Source organism: Pleurodeles waltl, chromosome 6 (genome assembly GCF_031143425.1).
Source record: "Pleurodeles waltl isolate 20211129_DDA chromosome 6, aPleWal1.hap1.20221129, whole genome shotgun sequence".
In the NCBI taxonomy this organism is placed as follows: Eukaryota; Metazoa; Chordata; class Amphibia; order Caudata; family Salamandridae; genus Pleurodeles; species Pleurodeles waltl.
In genome coordinates, this window is record NC_090445.1 from 241,779,388 (window position 1) to 241,803,404 (window position 24,017).

At 42.6% G+C, this 24,017-nt stretch overlaps 1 protein-coding gene across 8 annotated transcripts in view; it reads left to right on the top strand.

The window, feature by feature from the left end:
* The window catches only part of TANC2 (tetratricopeptide repeat, ankyrin repeat and coiled-coil containing 2), a 1,999,198-nt gene that overhangs the window by 902,030 nt on the left and 1,073,151 nt on the right, over positions 1-24,017 (top strand). For all 8 annotated transcript variants that reach the window (XM_069238000.1, XM_069237998.1, XM_069238005.1 and 5 more), the window contains one exon: positions 5,861-6,046. In XM_069238000.1, the coding sequence (XP_069094101.1) occupies positions 5,861-6,046 (186 nt within the window). The remainder of the gene's footprint in view (positions 1-5,860; positions 6,047-24,017) is intronic.

Sequence of the window (24,017 nt, forward strand, 5' to 3'; positions counted from 1 at the left end):
GTCCATTGTTTGGCCTCTAAGGCCACTATATTATCTAGTTTATCCTGCACTTCAGCTGGCAGAGCCTTTTTCACTATATTGTAAAATAGTATTGTATTCTGTCCAGTTACATCCCAACTCTCCCCCACTTCCTGTGTCCAGTTTTCTTTCATTCTGCTAAGGAATTGGGCTGGGTCCTCATTTGGCTGCATTGTTTGTGCCATAAGGGACCCAATGTCTGGCCTGTCTGGATACATTTTCCTCAGTTGTTTCCAAACAATTCCCCTTACTCTATTAAAGGGTGCCCCATCACATTTTGGGTTGGTCAATGTCACATCCTTTACTCCTGCCTTTGTGAACAGTAGATCTGTCTCATCTCCTATAAGGGAACTTAGTAAACTCTCAATGTCCCCTATTGCAAGAGTAACCCCTGTGGTATGTTTTTCCAGAGCTGCTATCCATTTCTCAGCACCTTCAGCAAGTTGTGACAACTGTTTTTTAAGATTTTCTTTGTCCATCTGGGGACATGGTATATACTGAGGTGCCCCTGGGCCCTTGAATATCAAGGGTAGTTGTGACAGGACTGTAGTCCTATTGCCAGTAGGGTGACGAGAGTCATACTTACAAGCACATCTCTGCCACATTCTTAGACTTTTCTGCATATAGGGATAATTCCAGTAAGGATCCCCTGTGCCCTGAAAAATGCACATTTCTGCATTAGCCATGTCTCGGGGTTCAAAGGAACCCACTCGCGGCCATGGTGTCATCTGTGATGCCAATCCTTCTGTCCAACCTGCTAGGTTGCCAGTAAAAAGGACAACATTTTACCAACTATTTTCATACTGAGCTACTATTTCATTGGGTGTCAAATTATTGCCAGGGCATACAGGGAATGCATGTGCCATGTCTTTCCTCAGTGTCATTTTTCATGCCATATCAAATGTTTCCTTTCTCTCATATGGGCGTCCATGCGCCCCATCAAATACTTATCTCTGTAATTCTCTTTGCTTCTTTTGTAAAGTCTGTCCTGTCTTATTGTTTTTTTCTCCCTCTCAGGCATACTGTGACTGTTCCCTGTTATGGTCCTTAAGAAGGGACATTCTTTTAACATGTTCAGTGATGTCATCTAATGCCCTCTCTGATCCTTTGTATGATTTTTCTAAATCCAGATCTTCTTCACCTAAGCTGCTCCTTGTTCAATCATTTGTGGCCCAGTGAGGACCCTTGACTGCCTCAAGGGCTCTTCCTCCTTTTCCCAAGTCGCTCTTCGGTCTACCCGTCCATCTTCCTGCACTGTGACCCCCTTGCGTACACTATTCCTCTGCTCCTGGGTGCATGAACCTCCAGCACCCTGTGGGGTGGGAGGTCTTTCTGGTGTGTAAGCTAACCTTCTTGTCTCATTTTTAATGTTGGTACTTGGGTTTTGCAAAACACCTTCCTATTTTCTAGCCCCATCCATTCTCTGTGCATCTCTTGACCCCTCATTAGGTATACCTTCATTTTTCCTAGTGGGGAACATCTCATCCTCCAAATGAAGTGTAAATGTGGCATCTACTGTCCCTATGTATTTAGTACTGTCCCCACCCAACATTTCCCATGGTGTACTGGCCATTTGAGGACATGGAGATGGGTGAACATTTTCTCTATGTTCAGAAAAAGATTCTAATGGTGGGCTATACTCCGGGTCTGTATATCCCACACCAGGGGGATGTGAAGAGGTGGGAAGTGAGTGTGGGGCACCAGGTTGCCTCGTATAAATACCCTGTACCTTTGCACTGCCTAACCTTAATTGCACATCTTGATAGGGGGTGGAGGAGCTGAAGGGAGGGTTTGAGCCTTTGTCTTTGACTCATTCATATTTGTTTCACAAAAGACCCTCCATAGGCCTAGTGTGATCTTCCTTTTCTCTAGTTTATTTCCCTTGAATTTACTCTGTAAGAAGGTGGCTGTGTGTTCTATTGTATTATCAAATGTGCCCTCTTTGGGCCACGCATGTGCAAGTTTTAATGTTGCTTTGTGCCATTCCTTACAGTATTTTCCTATCCTGTCCTTGTCTCCTGAGAACACTTCAACCATGTGTTCTAAAAGAGACCCCATGTCTGTTTAGTGAACTTAATATTTTGTACTATATGGTTTACACTCTAAATGGACTTCTATTTACTTCCTAGGGTATTTCCAGACTTCACATAAACTGTTACTTGGCTGTGAAGGTGAACATCAGATATATATATATATGCCTAATCTCTGAAAGTCTTTGTTCATTTATACATATATTAGGTAGGTGCATTTATGTGTGGCCCAAGTCGTTTGTTTGCCTGACACAACAAACAATAATATTATTGTGCTATATATACATGTTTATAAGTTACTCACATCCTAAATTCCACTCTGGGAGGTCTCTAATAAATGCATACAGTAGGAGGTCTAATGCTAAATATGAGTCTGTTATTATTGCAGGGAATTCATGTGACTGTTTCCCATGGTTCCACTGAAAAATTGCAGTGACTTCAATATATTCACTTTCTGGCCACAAAGTGGCACCAGTGTCACACATGAAAAATTAAACGTAATATTTTAGAGGCCTTCAAAGGGGTGCCTCACTCTTGGAAAGACAACTGCAACAGGTTTTGTAAATTTCAAAACAAACTCTTTTATTCTAAATATGCGAAGGTCCTGTTCACAGCTATCTGAAAGGTAGTTAAATATATTTGTATGTATAGTAGCTGATACTCCTTCTTCTATTTGTCTACCCGCAAGATGTGTGTATGTCCCAGTCTATACTGTTTGATACTTCATCCAGCCTCCAATCTTGAGGCTCTATAGTTTCATAATGGGAATAATAGTTAGTAGTGTCAGTATTTGTTATGGGATTCATGAGGCTACTACACTACATTTAACTTGGAAGACAATGTCCTTGTATTAATTCTATGAAAAATTATTTATAATTGTTAAGCGGGCATTTCTCTTATGTCAATGTAGGTTGTTTTAAGGCCTAGAGGTGATATACTATCAATACCTAGGCATTCATAAACTTCTGACTCAAAAATAAATGATTCTATGGTATTGATATTACTGGTCTACTAAAGTCAGTTCTGTTTCAGAGGGCGACAGCCTGACCATTATAAAAAATAATAATTAATTCAGGGATGTGGAATTAATTAGTTGGCTTTTTTGGGACATTTGCCCAATCCAGTCAATTACTTTACTTTTGAGTATACTGTTATAACTTAACCTTTATAAGAATAGGAGGTCTGATACTTATTCCTAAATTATACACTAAATAACATAAACTTATGTATTGACATTATTATGTGGCTATCTATCTATACATGCATATACATACACAGTAATTCTTAATTTCATACTAGGGCAAACAAAATACTACTGGTCACTTCCCTCCGGATTCATAGAGGTGACAATTGTTCACTATTTGCAACTACAAATTGTGACTTCCAGACCTAAGGTCTTGGTTAGGTTGACTTGAGTGTTCTTTAGAACATACACTGATTGCTCAGCCCCAAGTCCAACACTATTCTTGACCACGTTTGACTACTTAGTCAAGTTCCCTGTATCTTCCAGACTTACCACCGGGATCCCTTAATATTGTATCAATTCATACACAGTGTTGCATGCAAACACCAAAATTATATATATTACAGTGTAAAAATTGTAAATGTCTTTATAAAATAAAAGGAACAGACCTCGTACTTTATCCACCTTAATGCCAAACACCTGAGCCCCATCTGTCCCCACGAAATCAGAGATTTTTACTTAAATGTTGGCATCTCCCTTACCTCTTAAAAAAGTGTGCAAATCACCTCGTGGAGACACAGGGCCCCCAGTCCAGCAGTTGGTGAGATCAAAGTAGAGCTCCTGGCTGGCTCGCCAATATGTTAGAAGGAAATCTGTTAATAAAATAAGACAGATCAATTTGACAAAGTAATATAGGTTTAATCGATTTTCAGCTGGGAACGACAGGCAGTCTCAACATCGAGTCCATGACTGAAGTTCAAAGTTCTAGTTCACATGCAGTGGTACTTATATTGTAAAAACCACACAAAAACACGGTCACAAGTTCAGCATTGACGTTAGCAAGAACAAGCAGTACAGGTAAGATAATAGGGGAGAGGTACCTCTCGAAAAGAGCACGTGCACGATTATTGGTCGCCTCATGGGTGGGTAAGTAACATTTACGTCATTCAACATCTCTATCTTTCTACACAACAAGTGATTATATGTTACATGATGCTCACGGTAGCCCTGCCTTGTTCAAATGTTTATCTGACCCTTACACAGTTCCCCTCACCAATATATGAATGACTTGTGGTTTTTAAGACCCTTGCACTAAGGCAGGATACACCCTTTTGTTCCACCCTGTTTGTGCTAAGTGAAGATTTTGAAAGTGGCAGTTGGTGCAGCTCCAAAGAAAAACTCTCATTCTAATGTGGCTTGGGCCTCTTGTGTGTTTTAGCACAGCTAACTTAACAATGCAGCATGTGTATAAGTTTCCTAAGTAATAAGTGTTTGTTTGTCCTAAATATGACCTGTCTTTTCTATTGAACCCACAGCCTGTCTTTTTTAGCATGTCATGTATTAAGCCTTTCACTACTTACATTGGTTTACAACTATCCCTAGCCTAAAATGTTTGTTTTGGGTTTTGGGAACTTATGTTTGTATGTATGTGATGTATATGATGTGTTCCTATTCTTCCTACATCAGTATGTAAACAAGTATCAAAAACTTCGATTTATCTCTCCCATTCTACGGAAGGTGCTCCTGAGTTGAATATTAACCATGGAGGCATTATATCTGCCAGTGAACCATCGTTTTAATTGAGGCCGTGGTGGATAAGCTTCAGTTTCAGAAAACACAGAATGTTAGTATTTGATAGTAGGAAAAAAATAAAATAGATGACCATACATTTTGATAGTGATGCACAGTTTGTTTTAATATATGTTGTAGTACATTTTCCAGGTCCAGCGGTATCGTTTTGTTGGAACTAGGTAATAGCCATTTGGTGTTTTAATTTTTTTCCTTTCTAAAATTGGGGTGAGTCCTATAGTGGGAAGAGTTCTCCACCTTTTATTACCAATGAAAGGAATAGCACTCCTCAAATCGAACAAAAGCCCTGTTCTTTCGAGGCTCACTGCATGTATCGAAGTGGGGAAAGAGCAGCTTTGCGGAGACCGAGCCGCCATGTGAAAATAGTCAGAGGTGGGGTGGCGTGACTTGTGCTTCTGTTCTTCTAGTACACCAGGCATTTAAGAGTGAGAGGTATGATAAGCATGCACCTGTATTCAATTTCACTCTTAGACGTTGATAGTAGGTCGCATGCAGTAACAGTTACGTCTTCCCAGAATACTATTCCTTATAGAGTAAGCCAAACAAGTCATGTACGCTTTAAAGTTTTCAGTGTGCTATCCTACTGCACAGTCTGCGGGCACCTTCATCCTGCTTGTTGTGCAGTGACATTCCCAACTCTTTTCAAAACATGGATGGTCCTTGTGTTGTTTTTGCCTCAGTATGGCCTGTTCCTGCTGAGCAGTTGGATGTTTGACCCCAAAGTGTGGTAACAGATTAAAAGCAGCTGGAGAGATCTTGCTGGATTTATTGAGAAAGACGTGCTGAACTGTAGACCAGTTAGGCCTCAACCAGCTCTATTGACTAGAACCTGGAGCACATAACACACAGGGTTCCCCTGCTCCATAAATGTATGACAAAGAACTCATGGTTGTGTGCTAATTGGAATTTTGCTTACCACCTGTTTATTTTCCTTAAACATGTGGAGAGGTTAGACTTCATACGCACACAACTCGGTAGAAAATCCTAGCTGGGATTTTAATATTGGATACTGTTTCTATTTCTGTTTTGTGTTTTCTAGGTGGCTGTATGTCAGCGGAGAACGACTGTGCATTTGAGCCTGACTACCCCATTCCGCCTCTTCCAGTGTCGGAAGGAATGCAGCACATTAGGATAATGGAGGGCGTGTCCCGCTCCCTCCCCTCATCACCCTTGCTCACTCATCAGTCCATCAGTGCCCGTCTTCAGCCTGTCAAGAAATTAACCGGTAGGATTCATGATTCTTGGCATGATTTTCAAGTCCCTTTTTGTTTCTTTGCTTTTGGCAAGTGTGGAAAGTTTTTCAGTGCAACTTAGTTGCAGTGAAATCAAGCAATACTTGCATTTTAAAATTGAGCTTTTTAGTCATACAATTTATCTTGATTTAAAGACATCGAAGAATTTTACATTTGATAAACATTGTGATGTTGTGAAGTTTCCTATATTTGTGTATCTTATAAGCAGAACGACCTATGCTTTTCTCTGTGGTTTTTCCTATTTTCCATACTGTACCACTTTGTTCTTTTGACAACTTTTGTTGCCAGCACAAATGCTGGAAGGGGTTTTAATTTTGTTTTCAAATACAACACAAATGCTGGGAGGGTTTAAGTTTGTGTTACTTATGAGATGCACCTGGCACAAAGGACAGATCTTGGTCATTAGCTCCTGATTTGAGCTGGTTTCTGTGGTCTGGCGTGATAGCACAGCTTTCACCAGACAATTATGTGAGAATCATCAGGAGAAGGGTTTTGGCTCCACACATGTTGGGAGCCAGGAGTATAGGTTTTGATTGGGCGGACGTTTTGTGCTTCCATTAAAAGTGCTTGCCCTCCTCACAGCTGTGATCATTTTGTTTATCCATCTCCCTGAGCTTGAACTTTCAGGCGCACAAATATGACATTGTAATGCTATTGAAGTATCATAGATAACTAGATAATCTGTGTTTTTTTTTCTCTGGCAGCAGTAGAGATGAAAGGAGGTCAGTCATTAACCTTCATGGATTTTTAGGCCTAGCTTGAGAGTGCACTATTCCCTGACCTTTTAACCTACATGGTATTATTTTCCAGTTGTTTGCTTCCAATATCCATTCCCATGCTATGGCCGTGATTTACATTAATACACAACATTTCTTTAAAGCCAGACCTGTTGACATTCCCAGTGCTGGTTGTCCTTCTAGCGCACTGCACTGAGTGATGTGAAAAGATGTAACCTTATTATGATTAGCCTGTGTTAACATCTCTTACATTTAGGTGTGACTAGTTTATCACTGGTTCTTAAAGTACTCTTAGATTAACAACATTTTTGACTCTTGTGCAGCATTTATTTCTATGTTGTTCTACATAGACATCCATTATCCCTCTAGTCCTCAATGACATACAAATTTGGAATCTGGACTTTCTCTTCATGGTTACTTTATTAAAGGTCTGCACTGTTTTGGTAGTTTATCTTTCTACATTTCCTTTTTTTTATTTTAAAACATGCCCACTACATTTATGTAGTGATATTTTCCTTTTTTCTCCTTTCTTTCTTTTGATTTGTCTTTCATATGCTTTTTAAATTTTTGTGTGTTTGTGGATGGGTGAGTAGATGAATGTAAGAATGATTCAGTGGGTGGATGAAAGGATGTATGAGTGCAAGGATGATTGACAATTTGAGCATCTAACCTGACCAGTGACTGGAGAGGCACTTTCTGTTCGAAGCCAGACCTGTAGGCATTTTGTTAAACAGAATCTCACGGTAGGCAATGATTTCTGTGTGGTTTGCCCAGCTTACAAAGAAGAATTTCCATGCGATAATTCTTGTAAGTTTTTTTTTAGGAGCGGTTGTGTATTTGTATTTTTTCCACATGTTTGTAATTAAATGACTCTGCCTAATGGCTTCTATTTTGTGAAGCTTATTCTCAATAAAGTAGGACTGGATGCTTATGGTGACAAGGTATAGAAATATAATATATAGGTCTGATTGTTTCATTAGGAAAATGTATGTCAGATGCCGTGGGACTGATCTGTTTGTTATGACAAGTTGCAACAAAAATAATAGGCCTCATTTATGTATTGTGAAAAGCATTAATTAAAGTCAGCTTTAGCGCAGTGAGAGCTGGCCTTCACCTTTTCACATATGCACATCTACCTGAAATTGAGTGTGTTTTCTCTGCCAGGACTTGTTGGCCCTTCTATTCATTTTCCATTTTGTCATTTTATTAGTCCCCTTTAATTTGTTTTTTCTGTATGATTTTTCTTTATAGTTCTGCTTTGCCACTCATTTCAGTGCTGCATATCTCATGGCAACTGCTTCTAAAGGGGACAGCTGTCTTGCAGCTGTGTTGTCCATAACATTCTTTTATCGTTTCAAGATGGCTGCCAGATTTAGAAGCAATACGTCAGCCTTCTGTATCTGTACCACAAGGATATACTGTGTACAAGACCATTCCAAGGTGGCAACCCAATGCAGTGTTTTCTAGGCAATCATCTTGGACCGGTATAGTGCATGATGTATCATTATTTTACCACTCCAAAATGGCTAACACTTTACTTCTTAATATGCCATCCATATTGGGACTTTAAAACAGTGACACTAATGCGCAATTCTATTCCAAAATGGCAGCCAGCTGTGGTATTACATTTTTTTCCTTATTTCTTATTTCAAAACATGCCCGCCACATTTACATAGTGGCATTGTCCTTTTTTTCTACTTTCATTCTTTTAATTTGCTTTGCATATGCTTTTTGAGTTTGTGTGTGTGTTTTTGTGGCTGGATGGAGAGATGAATGCAATAATGATTTAGTGGGTGAATGTAGGGATGCATAAGTGCAAGGATAATTGATGAATTGAGTCTCTAATGTCACCAGTGACTGAAAAGGCACTTTCTGTTATAAGTCAGACCAATTGGCATTTGCCTGTGGTAGCTTCTTTTTCTCTGTCTCGTTCTTACAGTCCCACCACGCTTTCTCATTTTGACAATTAATCTGAAAATGGTTAGTGTAATTTGTGACTGTTTTTAATATTTTGTTTGGTGTATCCCTTCTGCTATATCTTATTTTTATACACATCTGTGTTTTCAAAATGTTTGTGTCATTCTGCTACTACGACTTTTACATCCTCGGAATGCTAATCCTTCTCTGCCTATGAATTTTGCCACTTTCTTGAGGTTTCATATTGTCCTTAATGTCTCGTGTTTTAAGGTATGGTTTACAGACAGCCTCATGCTTTCCAAAAAGAGCAAATTAAAAACAATACACCTATACAGGGGCTTTTAGTTGTTCCACCACAACATGTACCATGAGTCAGTGGGTCATCTCACTTTATCCATTACCTCTCTTGCAGTGTGAGTGACAGTATTTTGCCTGATTGCTGCACACAGCTTCCTGAAAGAAATGTGTAATTTAGTCCCAGGCGAATGTCCGTGGGCCACTCTGTTATGCTTACATTTTTGTAACTTTTTTAGCATATTGCATACGTTTGCAAAAAACACAAACCCTACATGCTTGCCAAGGCCAGGCCTTTTGACTTTCCCAATGCTTGTTATTCTTCTAATTATTCTGAACTGTTTAAATCATTGACATTTTTACAAAAGCTTTCTTCATGTTCACCTTTTAGATTGAGCCTACTAGGCTGTGCATGCCATGTCTGTTGTAAGGCGTATTGTGGATTACCAAGAACATAGAGATGTTTGGAGACCGGCCATTGCTTACCATTGGTTGGTTTTCCAGTCTCTCTCATATATCTGCTTCTTATTCTTTTCCGACCTGGTCAACTGTCTCTCTCAAATGCCTGCTTATTATTTGTGTGCCTCCTTGACAGTCTTGTGTTTCTTCCACCAATGGAGCATGGCCTCTTTAGCATCTCTTTAATTGACTGGCGCATCTACCTCACTGCTTGCTTTCCAAGCGCTGCTTTTTTTCTTTTGTGTTAAGCACTCCGTGAGAGTGCATTTGATTTGAGCTGTCTTCCTCATGTACTTTTCTCCTTCTGCACTCCTGGTTGTTCTCTATTGCCTGAGTGTTCCTCCCTACCCATTACCTGTTGTGCTAGTATATGTGCTTCTCCCTATTGCCTACCTGTACCATCCGTTTTGCATCTCCCGTCTGCACCCTCCTTCTGTCTTCCTGTTCATTTTGTCTTCCTGTTCCTTTTACCACCCTCCTCCGTGTTGCTTTCCCCAACCGTCGTATTGCTCTTCCTTGTCCCTTCCGCCCTTCCTCCTGTTGCTTTCAACTTCCTCTGAACCTCCCAGTATTGCTTTCACCTCCCATGTTGCTTTGGCATGTCCTCTCCAAACTCTGTGTTGCTCCGCATTCGACCACACAATATCATACATAGTTATACGGGGCTGGAAGTAAGGGTGCTGCAGCACCCCCAAAATAATGCTGGAGTTCAGTAGGTGAATTAGCAGTAATGGTGTCTATAACTTGTTACACTAGCTGGGTGTTCATAGAGATCAAATGTCACGGTTATTCTTTAAGCATGGAAATTGTTGTTTACTTTTCTTGGATGGCAAAAAGAGAGCATTTTGTTAAGCAATCTTGGTGGGGTACCGAACGTATGGCAAGAAAATAGTATGTCATTTTTTTCTAGTGCACACAAAAATTAAAATACCTGTAAAATGAACTTTACAAGTATTTAAAAAATATGTGAGCAGTAAAGAAAGCACACGTGAAGCACAATTTTCATTCTGAAATGTGAGGGAAACAAAGGTTTTGTTAGGCTGAAAAAGCATTTGACTTGGTGAATCTCAAATGATTGACATTTGCTGAAACCCATTTGCCACACATTATAGTTTGTGTGCTATATAGTTTTACCCTAAAACTGTATGTCTGCAGATTTAGTGGCCATTTCAATGGAATGGTCTGTAAATGAGAGTGCGCTATCACTTCATGCTTTAGTAATATATCTGCTAAAGTGTGCTCCAAAGTGCACCATATTACACCCTTATCACTTTCTTGATGAATGGGTGTGGCTCATTTGCTACGCTTGTTCTTTGTGTGCTTCTTGAATTTTTCGCCATCCTTATGATTTGAGTGATGTAACTTTGAAGGCAACGCCCACACTCAGAAAATTGTTCCACCACCACTGTACATAATAACTAGTTAAGCAAACCCAACAACTTTCAATAACGGATTAGAAACACTTCACTATATTAACAAGCCCTCAGCCAACTCCCTGTCTATATGCAGCAGTAAATTATGGATTGTGTACAAGCTCTTTTAAAACATTCTTTTCAGGCCTCTAAAGCCACTCTGGGAATTCAAAAAAAGTTCTGCGCTAAAATGGTGATTGGATTTACTGGCATTTAAGAGCACTTTATTTACAAATTACAACTACTCCTGCTACACTGGTGTGCATGACCCTCACGTTGATGCCCTTATAAGGTTGTTATTTGAATGAAAGGCTGCATTTTTCCCTTAGCGTGTTTGGTTGCTGACAGTGAGGCAGTTGAGCGTGCTTCATGGCAAATACTACTGTTTGTCTGATAATATGCAGTTCTATAGTTGGAAAGGTAGCAGGACTGACTCAGCCTTTCATCTGTTGTAGGTTGATGCTGTATGTAGCCTTAAGACAGGATAATACCGTGGCTAAGGTCCAGAATACATTCAATTTAGTGCTGTACACACTATAGAAAGCATTATTACCTGACGAAGAGGAGAGGAAGCCTAGAATTCGCACTGTGAAAACCATTTAAAGGTGCATCAAAATGTATGCAAGAAATATGGATAGGCTTGTTTGCTTTTGAGAGAAAAGTGAAATTGCTGCAACGTGGTGTCCAGTAACTTAACACTGTGTATGTAGCTTTTACTTAAAATTGTTCGTGACACAGTGTACATTGTAAAGCATTTTCAAACCACGTGCTGTTGTAGGGCACGGGGGAGCTTCTCCAGGATTCCAGTAAATAAATAAGTTCAGGATGTGTAATCAGACAGATTCTTAATAAGGAAATGTACAACACAGATGCTCCTCATGACCCCATTCATTCATGTTCTAACAGTTAATACAGTTGAAGCTCAATAGCCCTCGAACCTCAACCTTTCCAGTCCGTTTACCAGCTGACAGCTTCTTCAAGAGGTACCTCTTTCCTGCTTCAAATGAGCAACCCAGTTCTTCACTTGTATAAGAACGAGTGCTGGTGGCCAAATCGCAGGTCAGAAACCTGCGGCTGGCGCTATTGATTGTCGGCGTGCCGAATCCCAGTGCTGCTAATCTTAAATCCACCTCATGCCTCTTTAATCTGCTGCCAGACGCTTGTGTCCGTTTAGCTCCCCCTTGTACATTTAGTTAGCAGCATCCTTTTAAAAAAAAAAAAAAAAAATGCATATATTTGCAATAAAAATGATATAAAATCACCATTGCATCATCACATCAAGACTGAGCATCGGCTCAGCCAGTGCTCGTTTTTTGCAATGTAGGTGAGTGGCTGATGTTGCTCTTGTTTTAATCGCTAAGAGCATGCTTTTTCTTTAACATCCTTGCGTATTTAGAATGGGAGGTAGGCCATTGATAAATTGGTCATTGAACATAAAGCGCACTGGCATTTAATCAAGAGCAGTGCCTTCTCATGCAGTGTTCATCAGCTGCCGGCACCGCCGTCAGTCTCGCTGCAGTATATGTCGGCACAAAGGAACTGATCAGATAAAGAGGCTGAAAGGCAATTTAATACATTGAGATTTGTCACTTCCTGAAAACTTCACGCTGCGCTCCTGAGTCCAAACGCTGTGGTATATGTCCTCAATCAAAACCTCTGTACAGTACAGAGGAGAAACAGATCTCGTTTCTTTAACCCCCTTTTTATGGGCGAGCGCAAAGACCTCAGTCCATTCTATAATGTGTCTTTGGGCTTCAAACCACGCCCATGTCATGTTAGTCACTTACATTGGTTCGTGGGCTTGCCTTTTAATATCCCCTTGCTTTCATTTGTGAAAGGCATGCATATGTCATGACTTTTCCGGTGTTTAGACCACCTACACAGCACCGGTAAACTACTAAAAACATGCGAGGCGCGATGTTTTCAGCCTGGGGTCCGGACTACTTTATCTGTTTATTTTCCACAAAGCGCGATTGCGGTGCATGTTACATAGCGCAATTGCGCTGGTTTTTTTTCTTCTTTACAACGCTAATAGCTCTAACTCGAGCAAATGTGAGTCAAGTGTTTTAATGACATCTAGACTGTGTTGGTATCTTGGAGGTAAAGGGGAGGCCATACTTAATGGGCATACCCTCAAACATGTCCCAGGCTGCTGAACCTGCTTGAGCTAGTATCATTCCTCACATTTCTAACTTTTGAAAATTTGCATGGTCTAGTACAGGGGTCCCCAATCTTTTCTGTAATGAGAGCTACTTCTGGTCAGTGAAAATCGGCATGAGCTACTAAAGGCCAAGCGACTAACGCATTTTTCTGAGCGACACCCCTGTTTCCTCCAAATCCCCCCCCACCTCCGCCAGCCACATGCAGGAAGCGCGGGCCTCTGCTCCAAGCACTATCACCAGCTCCTCTCAGGGGCGTAGCTTAAGGGGTGTGTTTGGGGTGTTACATCCCCACCTAATACATGTATTTTCTGAAGACTAGATGGGCACAGTTGCTTTCAGTCGTATATGTTGAGGTGTCTGTCGGATTTCATCAGGCATTTATGCACGCACAGGCAAATATACACTCTTTCGTCTCTGTTTTGAAAGACCGGAAAATTTTTCATTATTTTATAGACAAGAACAGGTATTGTGATCTTTCGCTTAGCATTCCAACCCATTTGCGTACCTCTTTCTTTCCACTGCCTCTAAAACCCCTTTCATGCATCCTGCTTGTCATATAATGTATTTTAACATTGTACCTCACCCCGCCCCCCAGTTTTACTGACTAAGCTATGCCCGGGCTCCTCGCTTCCAGCAGGGCACAGGGTGACTCTGAAGTACACCTAGGCCTTGTGAGGAGCCAGCAGCCGCAAAGGGTGCCGGGCCTCTCACTTCTGCCTTGGATATTTAAAAAACACACACTCTTTGTACCTCTGGTATGAACTCCTGTAAGTATTAGCAGCACTGGGGCCAGCATTTCATATCAATTATTGTCACGCTTGCCAGGGCCACAAAAAGTGTTTTTTTTTTTTTAAATATCAATAGAATGCGTATCATTTATTTGATAAACGATACTCAATCCATGGATATTTTTAAAAAAACACACTTTGTACCTCTGGCACTTGTGACAATAATTCATATGAAATGCTGGCCCCAGTGTTGCTGATGCTTACATGAGTTCATACCAATATTGCCAATTTGCTGACGGCCCCTCCCCTGCCATTACTCTGGACCGATCACTCCCTTCTCACTTTCACTTTCCCGTATGATGCCACCCAAGGGCACCTCCCCAGCACCACCACATCTGGACGCATTTGGTCAAAACTGGACCCGGAAGAATGGCGTAAGGCCCTCTTGACTTATGGCAAAACCGGTCACTCATCTGCCCCAGAAACTGCAGACTCTTTTGATAAATGGATCTCATCCTCCTTGGATGTTGTCCTACCCATCAGAACCAGAGTGGTTCCCTCACCCCACAAATCTAACTGCTTGAACTCAAAAAGAACTGTAAAAAACTTGAGAGACTGTGGCGTAAAAACTACAGTCTCTCTAACAGAGAGATCTACAAGCAATCAGTCAGAACCTATCACCACAATATTAAAACTGCCCAGTCTACCTTTTATGGTGGAAAAATAGAATGTTCTTCATGTCCTCAGAAAGAAATTTTTCAAATTTTTAGAGATCTTACCTCCCCTCCCATTTCTAACCCTATGACGGAAGCCTCCGTCTCCCACAGTTTTTTCAGGACAAAGTCATCAGTATATACTCTGGGTTTCCCGTCTATATGAATGATCCCTCTATTTGTAATGACACTGACTCCCTTCCTGTAGGAGTCTCTCTAACCTCCTTCCCCCCTCTCACCGAGGAGGTGACCATTAATTTCCTGTCCAAAATTAAATCCGGCTCCCCTCTGGACCCCGCCCCTCCCTCTGCTCTCTTGCAGGTAGCAGGCACCATTGCTCCTCCTCTCACTAAAATTCTTAACAGCTCCTTATCCTCGGGCTCCCTTCCCCAGTCATTTAAACATGCTGTGGTTAAGCCCCTTCTGAAGAAACCCAAACTTGACCCCACTTTATTGGAAAATTTCAGACCTATTGCCCTCCTCCCTATCTCCGCAAAAATCCTTGAGAAACATTTCAACACTGAACTAACCAACTATCTCGAAAGCAATGAACTTCTTCATCCCACCCAAATGGGCTTTAGAGCCTTGCACAGTACTGAGTCAGCTCTCCTCTCAGTAACTGAGACGGCCCGCCAGCTCTTAGACCTAGGGTCTCACGTAGCCATCATCCTGCTTGACCTAAGTGCAGCTTTCGACACTGTCGACCATGATCTTCTCTGTCGGAGACTATCGGATGTAGGAGTCGGAGGTTCCGCCCTCTCTTGGTTTTCCTCCTTCCTTAGAGACAGATCTTTCCAAGTCTTGGACCGGACCTTCTTTTCTGGCCTTTTCCCCTTGGCATGTGGAGTCCCCCAGGGCTCGTCCCTTAGCCCCACTCTTTTTAACGTTTACTTATCACCTTTAGCTAGAGTAGTTGCCCCTCATAATCTGTCCTTGGTCACATATGCAGATGACACCCAGTTAGTGGTATCCCTCTCCAGCTCTGGAGACTCGCCGGTGACCAATCTCTCCCGCTGTATGAGTGACATCGCCAAATGGATGACCAAGTCCAAACTCAACTTTAACGATGGAAAATCGGAAGTCCTGGTTTTGGGCAACGGGCCCCCCCCCTCTTCCCTCGCTCTCAGATGCCTTCAGTACTCTTCCTCCCCCCAAATCTCAGGTTAAAACTCTAGGTGTGATGCTTGACCCCAGGCTTACTATGGACTCTCAAGCCAGTAAAGTTTCTTCTACCTGCTTTGGTCTTATGCGCATGTTCAGAAAGATTCTCTCTCTTCTTTCTCCTACAGCCAGAAGAATTCTCATCCAAGCCTTAATTCTTTCCCGTCTGGATTACGGAAACTCTCTGTTCCTTAGCTCCCCTTTTTATGTTATAAAGAAGCTGCAAAGAGTGCAAAATGCAGCTGCCAGGCTTCTTACTCACTCCTCAAAATATTCATCCGCCAAATTGGCTATCTCCACCCTCCACTGGCTCCCCATCAAAGAACGGATCCATTTTAAATCTCTCTGCATTGTCCATAGGGCCCTACATGGTAAAGGTCCCATCTCTCTAACGAAACGGATCTCCCTGCATACTCCTTCTAGGAACTTACGTTCCTCCTCTCTTAGGTATGCACACATTTCTCGATCTAAGAGAGCCTTGGGCAACAATTCTTTTTCCAGTAAGGCCTACCACCTTTGGAATACCCTTCCTTTGGAGCTCCGTAATGAATCCTCCGAGCACCTCTTTAGGAAAAAGCTCAAAACTTTTTTATTCTGTAATTAGCATTGATCCCCCCTCCTATTTGTGCGTTGCTGCTTTTAGCGCTGGGATGCCTTCGGGTCGCCATGCGCTTTACAAATCTTATAAACTAAACTAAACTAAACCAGGGTTACAAAGAGTGTTTGTTTTTTAAATATCCAGGGTAGAGGTGAGAGGAGTTTTACCCTCTGTAAGCATTAGCAGCATTGTGGCCGATATTTTATATGAATTGTGCCAGGGCCAAGCACACTTTTAGTGGCTCTGGCACACGGCGTAAAAATGATGATTATTGTCACACCGTGTGCCAGGGCCACAAAATGTTTTTTTTTTTTTTTTTTTTATATCCATGGAAAATGTATCATTATTTGATAAACGATACGTGTTTCATGGATATGAAAAAAAAAACGCTCTTTGTGGCACTGGCACACGGCATGAAATAATGATTATTGTCACGCCGCTTGCCAGGGCCACTAAAAGTGTTGGTTTTTTTATATCCATGGAACGCATATAGGGGGTGATTCTGACCCCGGCGGTCCTTGACCGCCAGGGCCGGGGTCGGCGGGAGCACCGCCAACAGGCTGGCGGTGCTCCTAAGGGCATTCTGGGGCCCCACTTTGAATTTCAGTGTCTGCTTAGCAGACACTGAAATTTGCGACGGGTGCTACTGCACCCGTCGCACACCTTCCACTCCGCCAGCTCCATTCGGAGCCGGCTTCCTCGTAGAAGGGTGTTTCCCACTGGGCTGGCGGGCGGCCTTTTGGCGGTCGCCCGCCAGCCCAGTGGGAAACCCAGAATGACCGCCGCGGTCTTTTGACCGCGGTACGGTCTTCTGGCGGTTGACCCCCATAGTTTTATCTCCAGTAAGCATCAGCACCATTGGACCAGTATTTTATATGATTATTGGATAATCATATAAAATAGTGACCCAATGCTGTTGATGCTTACAGCAGATTAGAAATGAGCTGCCTCGTCTATACACTATTAGGCCTGGGCTCACTATGGGAGCAGAGCTTATCTGGGCAGTATAAGGCTGCCTTAAACTTTACCTGCTGCTCCGATCTGTGGCAGGCTGAACACGGCAAATGGCGTGAAGCTGGTAGCAGTTCAATACTGCTTGTGTTTCCTGCTTCGGCTGCTATGCTCTGCCAGACCTGCTACTCTACACTGGCACTCTCGCACAAGAATAAAAGTGAAGTGATGTGGTGTGAAAGGCAGATGGAGCTGAGACAGGGCTATGGTGGAACAAAGTCATACTCTTCAGCCTGCCCCGCCCCAGCTAAGCTCAGTTAAGCCAATCTGAGCAGCTGGTTTGGGTGAAGGTGAGCAATATCGCCCAAAAAAAGCCTAAATGTTTTAATGATATTAATGGGATACCAGATTGAAATGCTACCCCGCGAGCTATCTTTGGGGTCTCGGCGAGCTACTGGTAGCTCGTGATTGACCGGTTGGAGACCCCTGCTCTAGTAATTTAATTTAAGTTGTTTCATGGGAAAATATACCACACTGGTATTTTTTTATATAATTGAAGCAGGACTGTCACTTTATCGGACACTGTTGTTTAAGGGCAGTCGAACAGCTTACTAGTTACCCAGCTATAGTGTTATCATCCATAGAGGCTTAAGTGGCATAAGCCCTTTGCTTTATTCATTATAGTCTGACCTGCTGCGAACATCAAAGGGCAGAACCAGCTCTAAAGAAAAAAAACTATGGGCGCATCATGTTAAGCTTTCCTAGCTCTAATCTGAGCATTTACAGATTGGAGTTAAAGGAAGCAGCTTTCCACCCATACTGCAGTGCATTTCATCATCTGAAAAAAACAAAAATAACAAACTCCTCCAGTGATCGTTTCTGTCCAAATGAGAAGAAAGGAGGATGGAACCAGAGGGAAATAAAAGCACAACGATAAAGAAAGTGAAATAAAGTAAAACAACATGAAAGATAGGAGGAAAGCAGGAGTGGCAGGACGGAACAACATAATAAAAAGTGACAGCTGGAGGAAAAAAGTGTAATGGAATGAAGAAAAAGAATAAGCAAGAAAGAAAAGTATGGCGAATGTTGGCAGAAGGGTTAGACAGACGTCTGTCAGGGCTATTATTCCCCTGGTGTTTCGGGCACATAGACCACAATATTCCAACTGGCAAAGCACGGCATTGGACTTAAATAGACCTACTCGTATGACCTGGTCCCAACTAATATTTTTGTGATCATAGATCCCATGGAATTAATGATTTTTCTCTTGCATCACAGTTCCATTGAGGGACAGTAAAGATCGCCATGTTATAGATAATGAAAAAGTGCTCTCAGAGACATTGGAAAAACACTGGTGCTGATAGGTGATACCTTTTTGTAATATCGACCATCATCAGTAACGTAACATGGCACATATCTATTTACTTTAAATCTAGCTTGTGTAATGTGTTTATATAGATGCAAAAAGCCCCTGCCTACCCATCATGCACCATTTCCATTTAAGGGAAGGATTTTCCTTTAGGAGTGTACCCCACTGAATGTGAGCTTAGGTTCATTGATTATCCGATTTCGGTTCTGGGTGTAGATTCTAAAGAGCAGTTCAAAAGTTGGCCTATGACTGCTCAATCTCTGTTTACAGTCCCCCATTTTCTTCTATAATGCAAAGAAGTCTAAAACTGATATGTTGTATATTTGAGAGAGCAGGGCGCAAAACAGGGCTCCACAGCCCTCCCCACTCTTGAGGGAGCACCTCCCCTATCTGTGCAGTGACTGTACAAATCTAGGCCTGAGTAGAGTTCGCTTAGTGACCAAAAATCTCTGCCGCGGTATGCGGAGTTAAGCTCCTGGTGGAGTACATTAGGTCACGCCACTCGCACTTTTTAGCCCGCTATGAAAAATCAGTGTGAACGGCACCACACGCAAGAGGGCACTGCTTTTTTGACACGCGAGTAGATTTTCTACTTGAGTGGCAACTTCCTCAATGTGAATGGAAGATTTCTTAACGTGGGTGGTAGCGACTACTGCTACCGCACTCGTTGAGAAATTCCTGTGGGAGATGGTGATTTTCTTTGCTTGCGCTCACCAACTTAACGCAGGTGAGCGCAAACGAGTAAAAAACTCTGCCATGGAGAGTTTTTAGAAACTCCGCACGGAGAGTGGAGTGGGAAAAAATCTGCAAGCAGAGCAGAGTTAACCACCCACCCCTATACAAATCTAGCCGAATAAAAAACAGCAAACAGTGGCACCTGGCTGCACCCTGCTGCTCTTTGGAATCTTCTAGTCAGAAAGGTTTGATTTATTGTTGTGAAATGCAAAGGCCCTGCAAAAAGGTGCCCCGTTCATATATATATATTTTTTTATTTGCCCTGAGCATATGAGGGGAAGAAAGAAAAGAGTGAAATAGAGATGATAAACAAGCAAGGAAAGAGAAACGGGAGAGGACAATACAGAGACACTGAGGCCCTCATTATGAACTCAACGGGAAATCCCGCTGAGTTCGGCGCTGGTGGTTAAAGACCCCGCCAGCCACATAAAAAACATTCTGCTGGGCCGGCCGGCGGAAACAAAGTTTCTGCCAGCTGGCCCAGTGGAATGCAGGGCCTGTACATTAGCCGTCGGCAATGTAGCAGTGCAGCGGGTGCAGCAGCACCTGTCACGCATATCGCAGTGACATGCGTGATGGGGCTGTGCGTGGGGTCCCCTGCACTGCCCATGCCAAGTGCATGGGCAGTGCAGGGGCCCCGGGGCACCCATTCCGCCAGCCTTTCCTGGTGGGCTAAACCGCCAGGGAAAGGCTGGGGGTAAACAAGTTCCTTATCCGGTGGGCAGCGCTGTTTGCAGTGCTGCCCTGTCAGATAAGGAACTCCACCATCGCCAGACTGCCTGGCGGTGGCAGAGTTCTGCCTGTGGAGGTCTCGCCGTGTACATTATATGGCGGTCCGGACTGCCATGCTGATGGTGGTAATTTCCACCATGCCATCACCGCCGGCATGATGGTCCACACCGCCATGTTCATAATGAGGGCCTGAGAGAGGTGACCTGAGTAGTCAGGTGTTTATGAGACAGATAGGTGAGAGTGGAGAGAAAAGAAAGAAAGACGGGAGAAAACCAGATGTTATTAAATGACTGGTGTGAAAAAAAGTTGTGGCATATGAGACAAGGCAAAAAAGGGTAAGGATGACCAATAAAAGGAAAAAAGCAGGGAAATATAAGAACACCACAGATTAACCAGTCTGTATAAGAGAGAAATTATAAAAAGACGGCTAGGTACGTTTGTGAGAGAGTAAGGTCTAGAGTGAGAAATAAAGCAGAGGCGAGAGTGTGATAGACGAGTGTAAGGGAAAAGATGACCAGTGGAATAGAGGGCATTACGGAGAGGTAGGTTTGTAAGAGAGAGATGAAAGAGAGGGATAGCTTGGAGAAATATGGAGAGGGATGGAATAAAAACAATTAGAGAAGAAATATGACCAGACCGGAGGCAAACTGGGATAGACAAGAAAATGACAGGCATCAGGAAGAGAGAATGGGGAGGTATAAAATAGGAGGCCAACAATAAGAAAGAGAGACAGGATTATGTGAGTGATGGAAGTTGGGAGAGACAAGAGAGAAAGTTGATCAGGGAGAGGAGATATGGCTAGAGATTGAAGAAGAAAGACAGAAGAGAGATTGCGAGCAGAAGTAGCTTACTACAAAGGCATTCTGACTTGTTTTTACCCTGTTTCTGCGGGTTTCAAACAATAGCTTTGCTTCTTCAGCGCAAATAAAAACATAATACATGTTTGATTGGCTGTGGAATCTGTGCACCAATGCACATCATTCTGTTATGGAGATGGGGTCCGAAATCAGGGCCCACGGGTTTCCAGCAAGCGCTGAAGATTAGCTTTCAGAACCCAGCAGCAGGCTCTTTGTTGCATTTACAGTATAGAATAGCACAGGGTCTCTAACAGGACCTAAACTCACATTCTCACTAGGTATCCTATTTTAAGTCGGGCAAAGCTAAATCTTAGAGGGGAGGTGGGACTACGACCTCGCATAATTACAAGATTTACCTGGTCTGGAATGCATCTGTTAAAACCTAATGAATTTTCGTGCACCTTTATGCCCTGATGAAGGTAGGAGAAAACTGTGTAGAACTGGGCTGATAATCATTGATTGGACCTCGTTTATCCTGCCCACATGTTTTCCCCAGTTTCTGGCATGTAACTCAAAATGACTGGTAATTGGGTTGGGGATTCCAGCTGTAATCTGTATCTCTGGCCTCAGTATCCCAACCTCCAGTTATCAGCTAAATTGTAATGAGACCACAGGTGCGACTTGTGGCTTACTGTGTGGTCGGAACAGGGTTTGGAATTTGGCACTCAGAGTAATAGGTAAGAGTGAGCCACACAAGAACAGGAAGGGCAACCAGCTGATTAAAGAGCAGGAAACAGGTAAGAACAGAAAGAAATGTTGGCTGATAAGTTGTTGCTTATAGAGCACTTTTATATACACGCTTCTGCAGTTGCTGAATTTAACGGCGGGTCAATTTAATTACTTTAGAATGCCGAAGGTCTGAGTATGCCTTGCCAGGATTTTAAACTGTGACCTTCAGCTCACTGCAAGTGTTCAAGGTGAACATTAACTGCCTGAGCCATCTTAAATGCTGATGCTTGTGTAAACCAGATCAGCAGGTTGGACGTTCTCTTACATTGCTCCTAAAGTGTGGAATGGCCTCCCACTTCACATCACAGCCAATGCCCATTATGAACAGGGTTTGCATGAGGGCATGAATGTGAGATTCATCAGTAGAATATTCCACTTAGTCTAGAAAGCATTGGTCAAGACTCTTAGTCAAGAACTGGCCCTGTGAATGCCAAACTGCTTTTTGGATGTGTCGAAGACGAGAAGTTTGCCATCATGAAACACCGTGTGATTTAGCTTACTAAACTCCAGTGTCTCAATTCTGTGGCATTAAGATAACCTTGGTGGTAGGTAAACCCAGTAGGGGGGATAACAAGCCCATAAAGAGTGACATATCTAGTCATCTGCCAGCTCCTTAAGAAACAGTTGAGGGCTATGAGCAGCAACCAGGGCTGCCCAGGGCTAAGTTTGATGTGTGGTCTGTAGAGCCAGAATAGACGGTTGAGTTGAAAGGAGGCTTGTCCCAACACAGTGTCATCTAGGGAGTGTCTGGAGAACTAGTGGCATGCCCACTGTAGCTGGGTGGCAAGGTAATAATGTTCATAACTAGGGGGTTTCCAGTCCACTGATGTGTGATCCTTGTGATTTTCCCAAGACTGCTGCAGTGGTGGTGGTGTGGGGGGACAGCACTACTGCTTGTGGGTGTCTGAGTCTCTCCCACACCCGTTTGGCAACTGTCGGCACAACTCTGCTGGCTTGCTAGCAGTACCTCATCCCGACACAAAGGGTGAAGGTGATTTGTGGCAGTCTAGCGCATGACACTCTAGTGACTTCTCAGGGGAGTCGCAGTGAGCGAGACATACCCTTTTCTCTCATCAGCTGTGAGTTTTGTGCGCACACAGGCAAAGAAGGAGATGCAGGGTAGTTTTCAATAGATTTATTGAAAAGATTGCAACCTACAATAAAGTGAATGAGTTAAAGTGATAAGGAAACATAACAGGATTAGGATTGTGAAAGTCAGTGATGTAAAAATGAACCACCCCAACATATTGCAATAAACTTGAATAAATGATTCCTACCTACTGCCTGATCTCTAGCCCATAGGTAGAGCATGGCAGTGTTATCCTAATCTGTCCTTTCAGAGACCCTGAGAGACGCACCCACCCCGTTATGTTGGCACAAGGGTCTGCCCTCCGTCTCCTGATCTGACTGTAGAGACAAGGCTGAGGTCGACTGCAAAAAGGGCGTGCAGCATGGATGGAAATTCCTGGCCGGAAGGAACCCTCTAATGACCCTTGGCCCACATAGTTTTTATATAGGTAAATAATTTTTGTTCTGCGATGTAGACCTGACATGGACGTGTGCCTAAGTGTTAGATTGTTTACGCAGACTTGTGGTAGCAATACCAAACATTATATTGTGCTATTCTCATTCGTTCTGGTCAACCCTTGGACAAGGAACACAATGAAAAGTGCCATGCATAACAATGATAATAGTGCTTTCGCTAAATGACAATTGATTATCAAAATAAAACCTCACCACTGAAAAGTAGGCTATTCTAAAATGGATAAAATGAATAAATGAAAGCAGAGAATGTTATATAGCTAAAATGGCACAGGCCGCAGGCCTCAGCTAAGCTAGAATATAAGTGCCCAAACAAGACTAAAATGCTCTTTCAACACCCTCCCCATTGCCAGAAAAAGAGTGCCAAGTCCAAATCGAAAGCCTAAAAATGCTCTAAATTAAAACCTATATAAAATTTTGCCTAGAAGAGATAAACATGTCTAAGTCACCAAGCAAAGCAGGCCAATATACAGACCAAATTAAAAGGCAATTTGATATCATATTTTAGGATTTGAAAAATGTCAATGGTCAAATATTAACAATAAATATGATCTTGCAGAAAATCTCCAATGTCATCAATTGAAATTGAGACCAAAAAGGACTCCACTTCGGCAAGCGATAAGTTTACCAACATGTTAGCAGAAGGATCCATGGAGCAGAATTGTGCAGAAGCCTCAGACGCAGAATTAACTGCAAGGGCCAGCATTCTCCATAGTGCCAGATGTTGTCAGAGCCAGCAGATTCACCATTGGCGATACATAAGATGCCTCACATATCAACCTCTGTCTCAATGGGCATGTCCGTGAATGAACCCTCATCGAAACATCAACATATCCTTGTCAACAGA